Here is a 17267-nt window from a genome sequence, read left to right on the forward strand (position 1 = left end):
CATACTGATAGCAGATGTCTTATCTTGGTGTGAAGTTTTGTAGGAACTACAATTCTGAGATTATAATATGAATATTTATTTTGCCATTTAGATAGATCACAATATCTAATATTTTCAATTGTTTTACAATCTTGTACTTTCACCCACACTCAACAATAATTTGTAGAATAGTATCAACATTTGACTAGAAATTTTTTTTATTATTTTGAATGGATAATAGATATGGCGCGAAAAAAGGAGCGCTGATTGATTCAGTCAATTACGATGTCGAAAGTTTTGCTTATTTATTATTAATTCCAAAATCAAAGCAACTTTAGACTTATTTACTAAAATGAACTTATAGCACAGGAAACAATAAATGTAAGTTATTAAACATACATTTTTTAAATGTTTATAAAATACTTAGCATATTGACGTTTGACATTACCACACCATACGTTAGCATTATTTGAAACTGAATATCCTTCACACAAAAACTTTCTTTTAAAGGGTGCACAATTATCAGGCTAAAATATTCAAGGCTATTTAAAAAAATTAATAGACTAAATTATAAAGGTAGGTCTAAATTGTTATGTTCTGTCATGAGAAATCACATCATGTCATGCCAAACTTAAAAAAAATAGGGATGTTACGTCTGATATAAATTGAACGAATGGATTGTAGATTCGAAATTTAACGATTAGTTAATAATAATTATTACGTTCAACAAATTACTTCATCAACAATTTGATGTTTATGTGCAGTGTAAATGTACGTAAGCGATTTAGTAATTACTTGCAAAATAAGCCTCACTCGTTAAAAATGGTATCTTATAAAGGTAATGTTTATTATCTTAGACGGACATTAAATTGCATACAGTGCACCGAAGAGGCACGAGTAAACATGTCATCCAACTTTCTGAAAACAGTGAGGAAAGTATTTGTAACAACTATGTAGTTACAGTCGACACGCCTTTTCCTAACAAGTGCCGGGAGCCGGGAGTCGTCGCATTCAAGGCCGCCGCCGCCCTTTGATCCACCCACCTTAGATCGCGTGACTTTGATTTTTACGCACTTATAACTAGGTTAGAAATGAGAATCACAATTGAAATGTGTCATTTAAGTTTGAGACTATGGCTTTATGATTACGGTTTTATGTATTTGATAAAGTCGGAAGCATGATTGTTAGAATGCTTGTGGATAATACAATTGCTATGCAGCATTTATATCTATTTTAAGGTGTAATAAGGTATCTACAGATGTTTAGTCATTAATGATGCATTAGACATAAAAGTGATAAAGTTACCACGAGGACGTTGCTAACAGTATTTCGGTAAGGGAGTCGCACACAAAGCGGTCACAACCTCCTGCGTGTGGCCTGGCGAGACCCACACGGCCGGGGCTGCACTCGCCCCGCCCTCCCCCTGCACTGAACGACATACGAGACCGCTGCCCGCTAGCGTCCAATGTGTTACACAATAACACCGAATCCTTTCACTTTTAAATATTTACCTTTATGATTTTATCCTCACTAATGTATTCCACCTCCACTTTAGTAGGCTCAGAAGACATTATCTACTTTCAACTTAAAAACGATTAAATTTCTTTGTTCACTTAAGAAACGCACCATTCTCACGACCGGCCGCCAAGCTGCGGCGAGCGAACTAGTGACGAAAGGCAACGATCGGCGTCGGTTGTATTCGGAGAACCGCCTCCTATCGCGTTCGTAATTTCCAAGTTTTAACTTTGTTTGTATCACTATGGAACCGAGTAAAGAGATAACGAAACTGCATTATGACTATAAAGTTTATAAAGTAACTCTGTCTTTAATTGAAAATACTTTACATTTTTATACTATTGTTTGAATTACTAAAAACGATATAAAGGCCAGTATCGCTATCTCGTTCTATTAGAGACAGGTCTTGATTATTGGTAGGCAGCAGCTGCGCCTCTCTTCTCCTCCCCGTCGCGGGTGCGGTGCCGCCGCCGCCCGATAATAATAATTGAAAGTAGGAAGGACGTAATAATGGGTGTATAACCTCGCGCCCGCGGCCTCCTTGGGCGGGCAAAAAATGCACACATGTCATGTTTTTGGTGCGCGGGTTGCATTATTTAGCGTGGCATTGTCCTTAATCAAATGAGATTCCAGTCATAAATCAAATAATAACACTTGTACTTATCGCAGAGTACTGCATACAGAATTCTCTCATGCAGTGAATTTATGCTGTTATTTGGTATTACAATATACAATAAATCTGATATAAATTGTCGATTAAAAAAGAAGTTGACGTCTATGCGTGACAAATAAAGACTAAATATCTTTATAAATGTTAATGATTTAATCAATGGTTTGTATTTTTATGTTTTCTGTGTCATCTAAATAAGTATTCACCAATATCTCATTGCAACATTTCTCCATTTAAGACAGTAATATTTAGTAGTTCAAGCAGCCTTAAAATGAAAGTGAAAGTCGTTCCACGTTTTGTCAAGCGTCTGTTGCTGTAGCCCCAAGTCCATTATGCACGAATGAGCAGCCGCCCCGTGAGAGCATGTATCCCGGACTTAATTATCGCACATATCGCTAAATAAATTTTAACTTTATTGCCTTGAGATAAAGCTCAATATTTGATCTACACAAAAAGTGGATCACGTATTTCTGAGGAAAATAAATGTATCCATCGCAGCATGTAAAACGGAACTCTAACGCAGAACACATACAGTTTATATTGGGACGCTAGTGGAATTGATTTTACGTCATTATTGACAAATGAATAACTCTATTATGGGTGTACCTTGGCGTGGCATGCGGTAGTCGAGTGACGTGATAGTGTTTGCGTATACTTAATTAATAGACGAACAGTAGTGATGAAATCATCGCATTGTTTTGCACAGCTCACACCCAACGGTGTCCTGATTTCTTAACCACGTTCCATTTGAATTTTGGAAAGAAAAGTGTAGAGACCGTTTTCAAATCAAAATAAATAAAAAAAAAATTTCAAATAAATAAATAGATCCTTAATATTGTCCTTACTGGCAAAATATACTACATATTTCTCTTCCATTAACATATTCTCATATAACAATTCTCTAAGTCGTATATTGTTATTAATAATTTCAAGTAAATATTTACCTAAGTATTTGAAAGTATTACACATTCGATAGTAGTTAAATTCCAAAAATGTGTTTATCATCAGTTTTTTTAATCGATGTATAGAGCCCTTATGCAATTCAAGTTAATGAATCAGACTTACGATGACATTAAAGTATGATAATGTACTACGTGTATCGCATAACCCTCAATACAAGTCGTAATCAAATTAATCGCTTCCCGCCAAGGTGGTCATGTTCGAGTGCTACGTAGACGCCGTGTTTGCAAAGTGAATGTAGATTGAAAAACGAAAGAACGTATTGAAATTCGTCATTAAAGAATAACTGCAATGGCCTTTATATTGCTTGGCGATATAAAGAGGAGAAAATTCTGATGATAACTGTAGGGGAAATATCGAGTCTATGGTCTCCTGATTAAAGAATTGTTATTAAGTTTTAATCAGTAAATACTCAGGTGCACAGTTTGGGTTTGTGTTAATAAATAAGTATACTTTCTTATTATAATGCAAAGTATTATTCGTACCTTTAAACGAAACCGGTTCCGTTTCTTCTGGGCGAATTTAAGATGCTTCCTCTATTTCCAATTTTAAATCCGTAGTACAAAGAATTTAAAGTACAATAAATAATTTATTGTTTTGAAATAACCACTGCATTTTGATACTTAATTGTACATTTTTCAAAAAAAAAAATTACCACTATTCTTGAAATGTATATATGTGGTATTTATAGTTACGTGTATTCATTTTTGTTTCGTTGTTCCAACTGTAAGTCTTTTATTAGTCCGTCGAAGTATATAGTGGATACTTGAATAAGTTAAGGCAAATTTTGATGAACTTAAAACTACACATTACAGTTTTGTTTAATATTAAGATTACTGTAATATGTAAGGTACAAACTAAAATAGGCGTTACATAGGAAGTGGGGGGAGGATCGTTTAGGCAGTGCTGTCCTTAAGTCTCACCATATTTAGCCCATCCTCCACATTTTGGAACTACTGTTTCCTAAAGTATGACATATTTTGGAGGTTGAAGTCGAATACTAGATTTTGTTATACTCGTGTTTTATTAAACGCTCCCATGAAAATAAATTTTAAAAAGTATTAAAAATTTGGTCTACAGATACAAAACTGACATTCTTGATATAAAATTTGTGTTCCTTCATCTTCCATTACTTCATGATTGGTCCGTAACTAAATATATGTACTTACTTACATGTGTCTAAATATCATCATCATGTGTGCTTCATAAGGACACGTTTCCTGGCTGTATTTTGAGGATAAGTAGAGCTACTCTTCTAGATGAATGGCGCATTATAGGATAAGGTTTCGCTTCAAGCAGGAAGGTAACCTGACCTGCTGGATACAGCTGAGACGATCGGAAGCGGAAGAGTGCGTGGGCGGGCCGGACCGCGCCACCCGCCCCCTCCCGACACGCCCTTGCTCTCGAGACATTGCATCACACTAATTATCACATTAGCTACTAACATCAATCATAGATTTGTACCTATGAACCCTTGTGACGAGGACCAATAACTATACTGTACAACATCCATCGGCTCTGACTCAATCTTTTTCGAGCCAACCCTTAGTTCTAAATTAAACACGAACTTGACAAATTTGAATTGACTTATAGTAAACCAGATCACTATAACATTATAATAAACTATTCAATAAGTTTACATAAAAGGCAATGCAAGGAATGCATTGTTTTATAACAAAGTTAATGTTGAGACATAATATTAGTGAGATTATAGTCCCGAGCATTTAAAACTCTAATATTATTACATCAGAATATGTTTATTGATACGAGTCTAGCTAGAACATTATGATTAAACTTCAAACCATTATTTTTATATGAATGTAAATTTTCTATATTTTTAAGGGAAATATACCATTAGTGGCTCAAAGGACTATCGTAATTGCAGAAAAGTGAATAGTCCAAGATACAGGAGTATTGTGATGTTTATTTCTTTATGTAGATGTTTATGACCTTCAAAATAAAGTTATTCATGCTTAGGACAACATACATCTACAAATAGATCGTGTGCCAACCTAGACGTATGTGAAATCATTAGTCAATTCAAAATAACCAATTAATTCCTTTCAGTCCTCATCTGTCAAGAACACTTAAGTGGCAGACACCCTTGTTTCCCGCGTTTGAAAAATTCATAAACACACGGTAGAGCGACCACCCACCGCCCGAAAGCGGCCCACGGGGGCGTATCCACCGCCCTACATCCGGAATAACAACAACTTTTCCCACCAAATTTTCTTCTATTATTTTATATCCAAGTGTGCTTTCGTACTTTGGTATACTTAATAATAATCAGTTGATTTAAAATGATATCAAAATCTAGGAATTTTATAATTTTGGTCATAGATTTATTATATTCGTTGCACTAACACATCCCTATGCATATATCATTCACTCATTCAGCTTAACTTCCGGTTCATCATCCATGGTCCATCTTGCTAAGTGCAAACTGCAAACATAACTAATAAACACTTCCAATTTTTTATCTAGTATACTGTAGTTCTTTGAAGTTTTATTAAGTGAGGTTGGGTTATAATTAATAAAACAAATAACTTCGTTTTGTAATACTTTTATTGCATTAATGGTATTCGAAAAATGTCTTTAACAAATATAATTCTAACATTAAATATGTGTAAAACTTTGAAAAACAAACGATGTTAACAATTGCAGATATTCTTCATTATTCTTTGTAGGTGGGTCATAAGTAATGTAATAATGATACTAACGTGAAAAATAAATAGGTAGGTAGTGAAGTTCAAATATTGCATACACTTTTGTGATTTTGTAACTTAAAATATAGTGATCTTTGATCAATAATTATATTAAGCGTTTTTCTGCGATTTTATCAATAACCTCTATTTGAAAAAAAAATTCAAAAACTAACATAAAGTATAATTTACAAATTATGTACTATTGCTACATTTAATACATAATGTCTATTTAATAAGAATTTATAAAACAAGATTTAAAATCATACCTACACAAAATAACATTGCAAAATTTATAAAGTGAATATTAAAGGGAAGGTATACTAATTCTGATTTATATTAATACTTTTGGAGAAATGTCTATTCAATAAAATCTTACTCGATGTGTTGTTAACTTTGCTATCTGCAACAATAAAAATAATAATGTTAAGAATAATATTATGTGAGAATGAAATACTGATACAAATTTATTTTAGTTTCAGAGACCTCTATTAACGATTAGTGGCATTTTTTCTGTGTAAGCCTTAACTTACATGTCTTATAAACAACATCCAATCGTAATTTAACGGAAAAGCAATAGATGGCGCTAGTATAAAATTATCCAAATTTTAATAAAAATTAAATTTCATAACAAATTATTAACCGTAAATTTGAAGGAAGCAATAAAATTTGATATTGTGTGTTGTACACAACATGATAATAATGATCTGTAGATCATCATTATAAGCCCATATATTATATTCCCAGTGCTGGGACATAGAACTCCTATGAGGGTTCAGGCCACAATTCGTCAATCTTTTGAGAACATGCTTGTGTCCTCACGATTTGTTTTCTTTCAACGATTCGAGGAATGGTGATGTTGTATTCTACTCTTACTATGGTATATATATTCTTAACATGACCTGCATTATAAAGCCTTGTATGCTTGGTAAACATTTGTTGAGCAACAGCTGATCAACAATTTTAATGGAAACTTTGTTTATGTGTTGGTGCTCTTTGAGTGAGATCTTTTCAAACATTATCAATTCTGCAACACGCAGTTCTGCCAGCAAGATGTTGACAGCAACTCTTCAACTCAGTTACTTAACATTTATTTACTACGAATCCAGGGCTTTATACATAAAGCACATATCATAATTACCTGCAAAGATTTTGTAGACTTATGTCTACAAGCCACCGCCGCTCCTCTCAACGCTGATTTGTTTCTTAAGCATTTCCTTCTCGTGATGCTCTTCCTCCATTTCAGCCATCCTCGCGAACCGGGAATACGACACGTGACCAGATTTGATGGCCGACATCATCTGATAGATCAAGTATTTTTATTGATATAGGTAAATTCATGTGTATTCTTTTTAAGGATTTCTATTTACGTTATTCATAGTATATTTTAAGTTATTTGTGATTTGGTTGGCTTAATATTTCAATTTACTGTATTGGTACATATTAAGTAACAATTAATTAACTTGTATTCAAGTATAAATAATAAATAATACTCTAATATGTGGTAATAATTTAAGGATATAGAAGTAACTCATACATAAAAATAAATAATAATAATTTAACTAAAATCAACAATCTTTTGTTTTTTTTTCAACAGTCTTTATTTATTGTTATTATCATTATTAATTATATATTCATCTAGTGATATTCATAGAATATTGAATTCGCTATCACATTGAATTGATTAATATTCGATTGTGGATAATTAAGAGCTAAAGGTTTTAAATAGGGTTAGACATTTTGTTAGTAAGCAAGCAATCTAATCATAAGTTTAAAATAAGCGTGTTAATTAAATCCATGCACAAACAAAACACCGTTGCTTTTCAATGTTATCGACATGCTTCTATTTTGTGGTTATGTGTTTTTTAAGAAGAAACTTTGGAAAGGATGTTCTGGATTGAAGACGAGGTTCATTTATGTGGTCAATGGAAATGTAATCCAAAATACTCAAGAGTATGCGTATAATTCTTAGGTCATATGCGTGTTACCAGTAAAAAAAAATATAAATTGCTTCTCCTCATTTCCTCCTATCCTTTCTTAAGTTATGAAAAAAAGACAAACAATGTGGCGAGGAAACCTTAGTTTAGCCGCAATTTACAATTCTTTATTTATGATTAACTGTGTATTTAATGTCACATTAAATAAAAGAGGTATTAGTATATAGGTAAATAAAGATCAGGTCATTAAACTATGTGATATGAACCTGCAGATATTCGTCGAGTTCGACTTGTCCGTTCATGTTAGTGTCGATTTCTCGCAATATTTCGTGCAATTGCTCTCCGGTAACTTCCTCGCCGTAGTTCTGTGAAATAAGCTCCGACGTTCATACAAAGCATGGACAACACAAAGTGATATGTTCGATTTGAATAGAATTCAAATCATACATATATACCATATTTCGATTTGTTCTAGAAATGTAGATTACATTTTGAATATGGAATATTTTCTCGACCATAGGCTAAAAAAATAAAATTTAATAATTACTTAGAAGTTTCAACCCTAAATTCCTTTTTTTAAATACACATTTCTAGAACATCAAAACCATATTTATCCCATCCCAAGCATATCTAATTCTAAACACGGCTTATAAATCCTGATCCCTCCATGATGACGGACATTTGTGCTATATTTCTACCTGAAGATAATCTTGTATTTCCAATTGGCCGTGATATGTGACGTCAATTTCTGATAAAATTGCACTTATTTCAGCGTCCGATGGTTTCACTCCCATACTCTAAAATTTTTCGTTAGAAAAGTTATATAAAATTCATGTTTGTACAATTTACTGAACACAGTTTTACAAACTGGTGATAGCTTGATTGTTGCCAAAACTTTGTTTTTAAAGTTAAAGGTTCTTCCTTCGGTCTCCAATTTTTAATTAAAAGAACCTTCTGTTCCTTTCATACCATCATAGATCATTGTTATATTTAATAAATATAAGATAACACAACACAGTTTAGGTTAGGACTAATAAATCCAGCTTATCATTTTAAGAGAACAAAGCAGAAATTAAAGTAGAAATAAAAGTCTTAAGTGTTATATAATTACATTTTAAATGCAAATTCTACTTTGCATTTAAAATGTAACACTCAAGACTCGATTCTCTGCGATACCTTAAGACTTCTCCTAATATCATTAATAGAGACATATCCTTTCTTGTCTTTGTCGATAATTTGGAACCGTTTGATGTAAGTCTGGATCTCGTCCTTGCTTAGGTTGATCGGGATCTTGTCGCGGCTGGCCCTGTTCACCATCTGGCCCATCTCGTTTGCCAGGAAATCTTGCGCCATTTTGATTTGTCGCTGGAAATATGATAGGTTCATGAAAAGGTTTTTCTGAATAATAAGGAAAGCATTGTTACTACTTAAATACTAAAATTAAAATAGCAGCATCCAATTTACCAATATGATGCCGTCATTAGTATAACCCAAAAAGCTCATTATATAGTTTTGGACAATGTATCAAAAAAGCTTCAAAAATTTTAGCCAATCACCTGTTTCTCAGCCTCATTCCACTTGAGCTCCTCCGCCATGATGTCCACAATGGTGGGCAAAGCTTCAGCAGCTGCTTGTACGTTGAGGAAGGCGAGACGCAGCCGGCGGGCGATCATGTCGATTGCCGTGCAGGCGTATTCGCGGACACCATACCTAGAAGATAATTTTAAAATTAAAATTGGAACTGTCTACCTTCATCGTTATTCTGTCATTTAACTTGTTTACGGGCTACTGAAGTCCGTCGTTCGTCCGTCGTTTGTACGTACGTCCGACTTTCGTTATGACTATGAGAATGGAGTAGACACTTTAGTTTATATGAACCAAGTTAAACCGCGGGTCAATTCATTTTGGAACGTTTTTATTAGGTAGAATACACCTGCTAAACAGTTTCACCACTAAGTAGATAAAATCTATGCATCTGCTCGTTCCCATGCACCAAAACCATAAATTTCTCCTTTTCTACTCGTACTCTTACCTAATTTCAGCATCAATGTAGGGGAACTCAGGGTGAACTTTCTTGCCAATAACTGGCCACCTTTGGCCTGTCATTGCTGCCATTTTTGCAACAGCAAACGCACGATCTCCATAGGATTTAGCCAAATGATGTGCGACCTGAAATAATAAAGATATGTTTAGAAATATATAATACTAGCTTTCCACCCACGACTGGATGGATAACATTTTTTATGACTTTAGATGCGTCTATCTCCTAAACTATTTATTCAAACAAAAAATACATTTTTAAACTCTTGTTTCGTTTTTATTGATAATATGAATATATTACATTTAATATCAATATAAAAATGTGGGATGTGTTAAACGAACTCGATTTGGATCGGAATAGTCCAGAATGTTCCTAATTAAAAAAAATTACTCTATATTTAAGAGAATACAGTTTAAATGTATTAACCATATCTTACCTCCATTTCAAGGCCGAAATCTTGTACAAGTCGGATATACATAGTGGGAGTCCAACCGTGGGCACCCTCAATTAAGAATCCATCAGTCTGGCATTCACGGAAGAGAGGCTTCAAGCTAGCACCTTTAAGAAAATGAACTCTATAACAATTGCAGTATAATTTAATGTATAAATAAAAAAGTGTATTTATCCTATACTTCACATTAAAAGGTGTTAATAAAAATTTATGAAAAATATGTTTTTAAAAATATAATTTACTTATTGTATCTAGCTAATAATAATAGTGCATATTATAACGAGTATAATCTTTATTGGTTTGTAACAAGTTTGGTTTGTAACTGTGTGTCAAACACAGTTTTTTAATCATAAACATATTTATCATTTTTAAATATTTTTAATAACTGCAAGACCCTTGCAGAGTAATCTAAAATTTATAATATCTATAATTACATTTAGATTTTCACGATTCCTTGCTCTTTTATACACACATATACTCACTCTCAATAGCTGCGTCCACAGTCTCAGCGGCCATAGCGCGATAGGTGGTCCACTTGCCGCCGGCGATGGTGACCAGACCAGACGGCGACACGTGCACGATGTGGTTACGGGCGAGCGATTGCGTGTCTGGCTTGTTGGGGTCCGACACTAGCGGTCTGATACCAGACCACGCAGATAGCACGTCGCCGCGACGGACTGGGTGGGAGAGTTAGTATAATAGAGACAAACTTTATAGAAATCAAATTAGTCAGCTCGTTAGATCCATTAAATATCATCTTAATATATATAAATTACGGTTCAAATTGTTTGTCCCTGATGGACTCCTGAACTATTCTACCGATTTTAATCAAATTTGCACATCCAATTGTTTATATAATATTTCAATTACGATAAATGGCTATCCGAGCGGTGCCGGGGCGTGTAGTTGGTAGATCATAAAACACGGATGATTAAAACCTAGTATAAGTGAGAGCAAACACCTAGTATAAGCAGTGGTGGCTCAGTGGTGAGAATCTCGGACTTCAAAATCGATAAGTCGGGGTTCGAGACTGGGCGAGCGTGCAGTAAATAAATTGATTTTTCAATTTATCTGCGCATGTGGATAACATCACCACTGCTTAAACGGTGAAGGAAAACATCGTGAGGAAACCGGCATGTCCAAGAATTAAAAGTTCGACGACATGTGACATCTGCCAACCCGCACTTTGCCAGCGTGGTGGATTATGGCCTGAACCCTCATAGGAGGCCTATGTCCCAGCAGTGGGAACATATATGGGCTGATGATGATGATAAGTGAGAGACTGAGTTCGTAGATAAAATATTTTTAACAAGATTTTCTTGACCATATAGTTCAAAAAGATTAATTCTTTTTATACATAACTAGCTGCGCCCCGCGGTTTCACCCGCGTAAGTCCGTATCCCGTAGGAATATCGGTTCAGTCAGTTGCCTATATGTTATTCCAGTTGTCCAGCTGTCTACGTACCAAATTTCATTGCAATCGGTTTAGTAGTTTTTGCGGGAAAGAGCAACAAACACACACACATTCTTACAAACTTTCGCATTTATAATATAAGTAGGATGTTAAGCATAATAATAAAAATTGTTTAAATCCTACCTTCAACATCAGGATTAAGATAATTTCTGACTTCAGTAAGGATGAACTGGATCTCGTCTTCTGTAGGTTTGGGGTTGTGGGTGACCTCACAGGGCAGGTCAGTGGTACCGGCGATGGTTCCCTTCAGCCACGGCAAGAAGAAGATCACGCGACCATCTGACGTTGAAGGATCTAGAAGACCCATATGCTCGGGGCTGGAATTACCAACTCTATTTTAGAACTAGCCGATATACGAACATCGATATAGGATATCATATCCCCCCCATATCATATCCACCCTTTAATACATGATATCTAGAGCTTTCAGCCCAGAAAACTAGAAAAACACTATCACAAAAATTTGTTGTCGTTAATCACACTCAAAAAGGTTTCGATTGCGTCAAATTTATCGATGCTAATTAGAATGCAAATATTTTTTGAACATCTTGGTATGTTTAGTAAGGGCCATGAAAATAAGTTGTACTCAGTACTTACGACTTCCATGAGGAAGTCTCATGTTTCACTTAGAAATTGTCACGAATATTATATTTATTCATATTGATATATGTCATTTCATATGTTAATTTATTGTATTACTGTGTAAATCTCGTCATCTGGTTAAATGTGTGGATTGCGCGATTGGAACCATGTATTGTGACCATTTTTATTAACACGCTTTTATTTGCTTTATCTGTATGTTGACTCCTTTATAATAGATAATCTGTTTCAAACTGACAGATACATTCCAATCTTTGTACACTTATCACGGATCGTTGTCAATACAATATTCATGAATTTATCTATTTATCCCATATGAACACCAAAAAAATATACCTACTTAAAAACATAAACTATTAGTCAACGAAAAAGGGACGACTTTAATTTTTCCTCTTTAGTTTACGGATCAAAGTTCCTGGATATAAAAAAAACTTATATAACCATAAAGTAGCAAATTATATAAAAATTATGGTTAGTTTATACCTATAATATCCAGGCAATACAATATGCACGCCAGATGATGGACAGCAAATCTCTTTGATAGTTTGGTCATCCATCTTTCTGATAGAATCCGTGAAGGGTCCAGTTGCATTGATGATGCTTTTAGCTTTTACATCCCACTCTTTTCCTGTAAGCTCATCCTATGGAAAAAAAAATATATATAAATAAATGGTGATAATATTTATACTAATTAATAAGCGCTGTGTGTGTGTTTTTTTTTTGTTTTAATAAGCAAAAGTGAGTCATAACGATATCATGACAGCAATTATATAACGATTTGCTCGTGATTCTAGTCTAGTATACTACTTATAACCAATTAATAATTAATTATCTGATATATCTATTATTGAGAAATATATATAAATCTCCCACAATTAAATCTATCAATAACATATCTTTTTATTCACTTGGTTTTAATTATAGTATACAACTAGCTGTCGTAGCTTCGCCCACGTGTCAAAACAAAATAAAGACAGTCCCGGAGATATCCTCGCATTGTTTGAGTTTCTGTGGGAATCACTATCTATTATATTATCTCAGACTATCTTTGTACCAAAATTCTTTCAAATTGGCTCAGTGGTGAGTTTATTATATTAAAAAAGAGATTCCCATAAGATGGTGCATTACATCAAAATCTTTTTACTCACCCGAACTCTGGCCCCGCTCAATTTTCCCGCCGTTTTGTGCAATTTCAGAACGCGGACATGATTTGCGATTGTTGCGCCATGCCTCGCTGCAGTCAACGCTATAGCTAAATTCATTCGAGCGTCGTCTTGCTGACCTTTAGTAATAAATACAGTAAATTATAAGTCGCATATTTTTTGTACAACATCGCAAACTTTATTGAAATACTTTGGGAGTTAATCCATTTATTTATTATTTATTATTATCATAAAATATATTACCATCATAATATACGATGCCTCCGCACAAATTGTCCGACTTTAACATGGGGAACAGTTCTAGAGTGTTCTTTTTGGATAAATAATATGAGCTTTTCAAGTTTCTGTCTCCCGCAACTATATCGTACATTTTGATACCGAACCAGTAATAGGGTACTTGCCACCATCTACAATAAAATATACATAATTGTAAAGCAGTCAAGGGGACACTGTTAATCGGAATATTAGGCTAAGGTAAGGACACTACACCCTATATAATAATTATATATAACTGCTTATTGTTAAGTTTACGGAAAACTCATTACATCCAAATCTTCGTTATGAACCGCGTTGAGAGAATATTCTATCTGTTGAATATTGTGTCGTTGCTCAATTTTCCTTAATATTTTCGGTTTGATCTGATAATTATATCAGATATACATAATGATGAAACTACAATGAGTCAGTTACTAAATATATCAGTTTGCTCATTACCTAATTCAGTTATATTTCCTAACATAATATCAAATTACATCAGCTGATAAAATTTATGCTGAGTAATTGAATCATTGCATCAAAGTAAGGTCGTGGTAGGTAAAGAGGCAAAAGTTAAATCATGTTGTTCATTAACGGCTTACTTATATACTGGTAGTAAGATGGGCAAAGGTCTCGTCAGATGTGGGGCCACTTCCAGCATGTTAGCACGTTCGTGTAACGCCTCTTTGACCATTTTGTACTGCTCATAGTCGAGCTGCATTATCGCCTTCTGTAAGTATCGCACTCCACCGTGGATCAGCTTTGTGCTTCTGCTGGATGTTCCACTGGCGAAGTCATCGGACTCTACTAACGCCGTTCGGAGGCCTGGAAACGTTAGGAAATAAAAGAGTAAAATAGAAATAGTAGTTTACGAATCAAGTGTTGTACAGATTTAATTAGATACAATTTTAGGTTAATTGTATACCTCGTGTTGTAGCATCCAGGGCGCACCCAGCCCCAGTAGCACCACCTCCAATAATGAGGATGTCATAAGTATGACCCGCTTGAAGATTTTTGATTTGGTCCGTCCGCGATGGCAGAGGGCGCTTCTTGCGTTCTGTTTTTGCTGATACTGTTGCAGGCTTGTACCAATGCTGAGAGTACGATAGTGATTTAAAATAGTATACGATAAACAAACTTTTTATTGCATAAAAAAAAGATAAAAAAAATTATTACGTTAAAATTGTTTACGATTTACGAGCAAAAACTGGTTTACGAATATGAATAGTTTGATCCATAGTCAATGCCATATTTTGAAACTTTTGTCCCAAATCTCAAGAGCTCAATATGTAATATTTAGGTATGTTACGCAAAAGTCAAATATCATACCGCGGGAGAATCGTCTGCTGACAGTGCCCATGATGCAAGAACTGCACCCGTCAATCCCGCCGTACATCCAACAAGTAACCTTCTTCGTGACATTGTCTGGAAATGTTCAAAAACTTCATATATATGAGGAGTCTCTTAAATTAGGTTGGAATATTTTAAAAGAGTGAAGACTATCCACCTATTTATATACATGTTTTTTTTTTCATATATACTTATTCATTTATCAGAATAAACTTATTTATTGACGGGTACTTAGACAACTTTCGGGAGCGGTTGCCGATTGATTTGAAAAGAAACTTTTAATTCGGATTTTACGGCTATTATTTATTATACATGTGTATTTGAATACACTATTCTCTTAAGACTAACTAAATCTAATTCTATTGTCCACCGTTCCAGCAACAGACGCGATAAGGTGACGATGCATCAGGGATGGTGGCATGATTTTAGGGTTAGTTATATTCATAGGAAGAGCTGATATGAGAACATAACTATGTTGTGAATAGTGAATACGATACGTGTGTCGATTTAACGGAATCTCATGTAACATAATAGGTACTTTCCTTTGTTAGCTACTCGTTTAGGTATTTTGAAGTATTCGAATATGAGCTTCACAAAAATAACAGATATAGTAAAGAAAAAAAATTAAATATTGATAATTTCATCGAAGTACCTATCCGACATGAATAAGTTAAAGTAATTTGGAGAGGGCGGTACCACTCCAGATTGAAATATGGGATCAAATGACAACAATTTCTTATCAAACATAAAAATAATTACCACAATCGTGTTTAAACTAACGAAGATAGCAAGGAACAAAACAAAAAAAAATCAGTTCATTTGAGAAGCTCCTCCGTTTACGGGAACATCTGTTTAAAGCACAATCTAGTTATTAGTAAAATATCAAAACATTATAATAATAAATAACGGGAGAACAATTTATGTACCCATAGAGAATATTAAGATTGAATTCATTAAAAATGAGTATCACTATATCATAGTTACTACATAAGCCTATTTCTTGGTGCACGTCTTGGTACTATGTTTATGTATAATTGTATGTATCTTATCAGTAGGACATATTAATGAATCGCCTAGGTGTATCAACAAAAAACAAAAAACACAAAACATGCTCTGAGATTCCCCATTATACAATGACTACATCTGCGGAGGAGGTGTTAGTTACATATGCCAGACATCTGCATCGGTACAAAGACCCGAATGCTATGAAAGCTATTGTTAAAATCTATAAACTCAGCTTTAATTTCTTTTCTCATCATGATTTATTTTTTAACATAAAACGAGTATCATTTAGATATTTAATGCACAATCTTTAAATTATTGAATTTTAGTATGTTATACTTCCATAATTTAGTAAATTTACGTATAAAAGAATCTGGGTAAATAGTAAGAGAATATTTACACAATATTATAAACGTATGCAGAAATAATTTGACAATAAATACTTAGTAGTTACTTATTCTTTGAAGTACTGAGTGCCAACGATACAAAAGATGTTTTAAATATGTACTTGAGGTACAGCGCAGGTACAAAATATTCAGGCCTATATTTACAATATGTTCTTGACTATATATCTACCTACGAAGGTATTACGCTGTATTGTTTGTACTTGGATAGCTGCCAAATACCAAACACTTTCTACCTTTTGTATGTCGAAATCATACTCTTAACGAGTCCAAATCTTCTTATCCATTGTTATCTGCCCGATGTATTGGTCGGTATAATTTATGTGGTGGATTATTAATTCGATTACACTGATCAGTCGTTAATGTTAACATCGTAAAAAGATACGAAAAATCTAATAAATTCTGGCTGTTCACACATACTTAATACTTAATGATTAAATATAAAATAAGTTTTAAACAAAAAAAGTACATCATCGTCCGACGTCTATAAATAAGAATATAGAATAGACCGGTTTATAGAAATCGTCTTTGAAACGTTGGTAGCTTATGGTTCATATTATGATGATTTAGTAAAATAAGTAATTTTCAATAAAGGAATAATAAAAAATGGTTTTAATTTACTTCTAAATACGCTAAAGAATTGTATTCATCCTGTTATGCTTATCATTTCAAAGAAAATAATTTTATTTGGAAAAAAAAAATATTTTGTTGTATAAGTATTGCTTTACAATTGTTTTTTTTTTCTATTTAATAGATACCTACTA

General features: G+C 33.8%; 2 protein-coding genes across 5 annotated transcripts in view; both read right to left on the minus strand.

The window, feature by feature from the left end:
* The window catches only part of LOC119830918 (transcription factor Sp3-like), a 15613-nt gene extending 13979 nt beyond the window's left edge, over positions 1-1634 (minus strand). For 3 of the 4 annotated variants that reach the window (XM_038354133.1, XM_038354125.1, XM_038354110.1), the window contains exon 1: positions 1491-1634. In XM_038354133.1, coding sequence (XP_038210061.1) covers positions 1491-1550 — 60 coding nt within the window. In that variant the 5' untranslated portion in view covers positions 1551-1634. Of the gene's footprint in view, positions 1-1284; positions 1430-1490 lie in introns of those variants that run through there. The other variant, XM_038354118.1, reaches the window with a different exon arrangement.
* A 4545-nt stretch (positions 1635-6179) lies between these two features.
* The window catches only part of LOC119829681 (glycerol-3-phosphate dehydrogenase, mitochondrial), a 13494-nt gene continuing 2406 nt past the window's right edge, over positions 6180-17267 (minus strand). Inside the window, exons 2-16 of the mRNA XM_038352312.1 lie at positions 15077-15172; positions 14673-14841; positions 14350-14572; positions 13736-13899; positions 13478-13611; positions 12813-12970; positions 11853-12046; positions 10738-10932; positions 10241-10362; positions 9796-9932; positions 9320-9473; positions 8940-9128; positions 8030-8128; positions 6968-7127; positions 6180-6229 (exon numbers count right to left, since the gene is read on the minus strand). Coding sequence (XP_038208240.1) covers positions 6993-7127; positions 8030-8128; positions 8940-9128; positions 9320-9473; positions 9796-9932; positions 10241-10362; positions 10738-10932; positions 11853-12046; positions 12813-12970; positions 13478-13611; positions 13736-13899; positions 14350-14572; positions 14673-14841; positions 15077-15169 — 2166 coding nt within the window. The 5' untranslated portion in view covers positions 15170-15172 and the 3' untranslated portion in view covers positions 6180-6229; positions 6968-6992. The remainder of the gene's footprint in view (positions 6230-6967; positions 7128-8029; positions 8129-8939; positions 9129-9319; positions 9474-9795; positions 9933-10240; positions 10363-10737; positions 10933-11852; positions 12047-12812; positions 12971-13477; positions 13612-13735; positions 13900-14349; positions 14573-14672; positions 14842-15076; positions 15173-17267) is intronic.

This window comes from Zerene cesonia, chromosome 1 (genome assembly GCF_012273895.1).
Source record: "Zerene cesonia ecotype Mississippi chromosome 1, Zerene_cesonia_1.1, whole genome shotgun sequence".
In the NCBI taxonomy this organism is placed as follows: Eukaryota; Metazoa; Arthropoda; class Insecta; order Lepidoptera; family Pieridae; genus Zerene; species Zerene cesonia.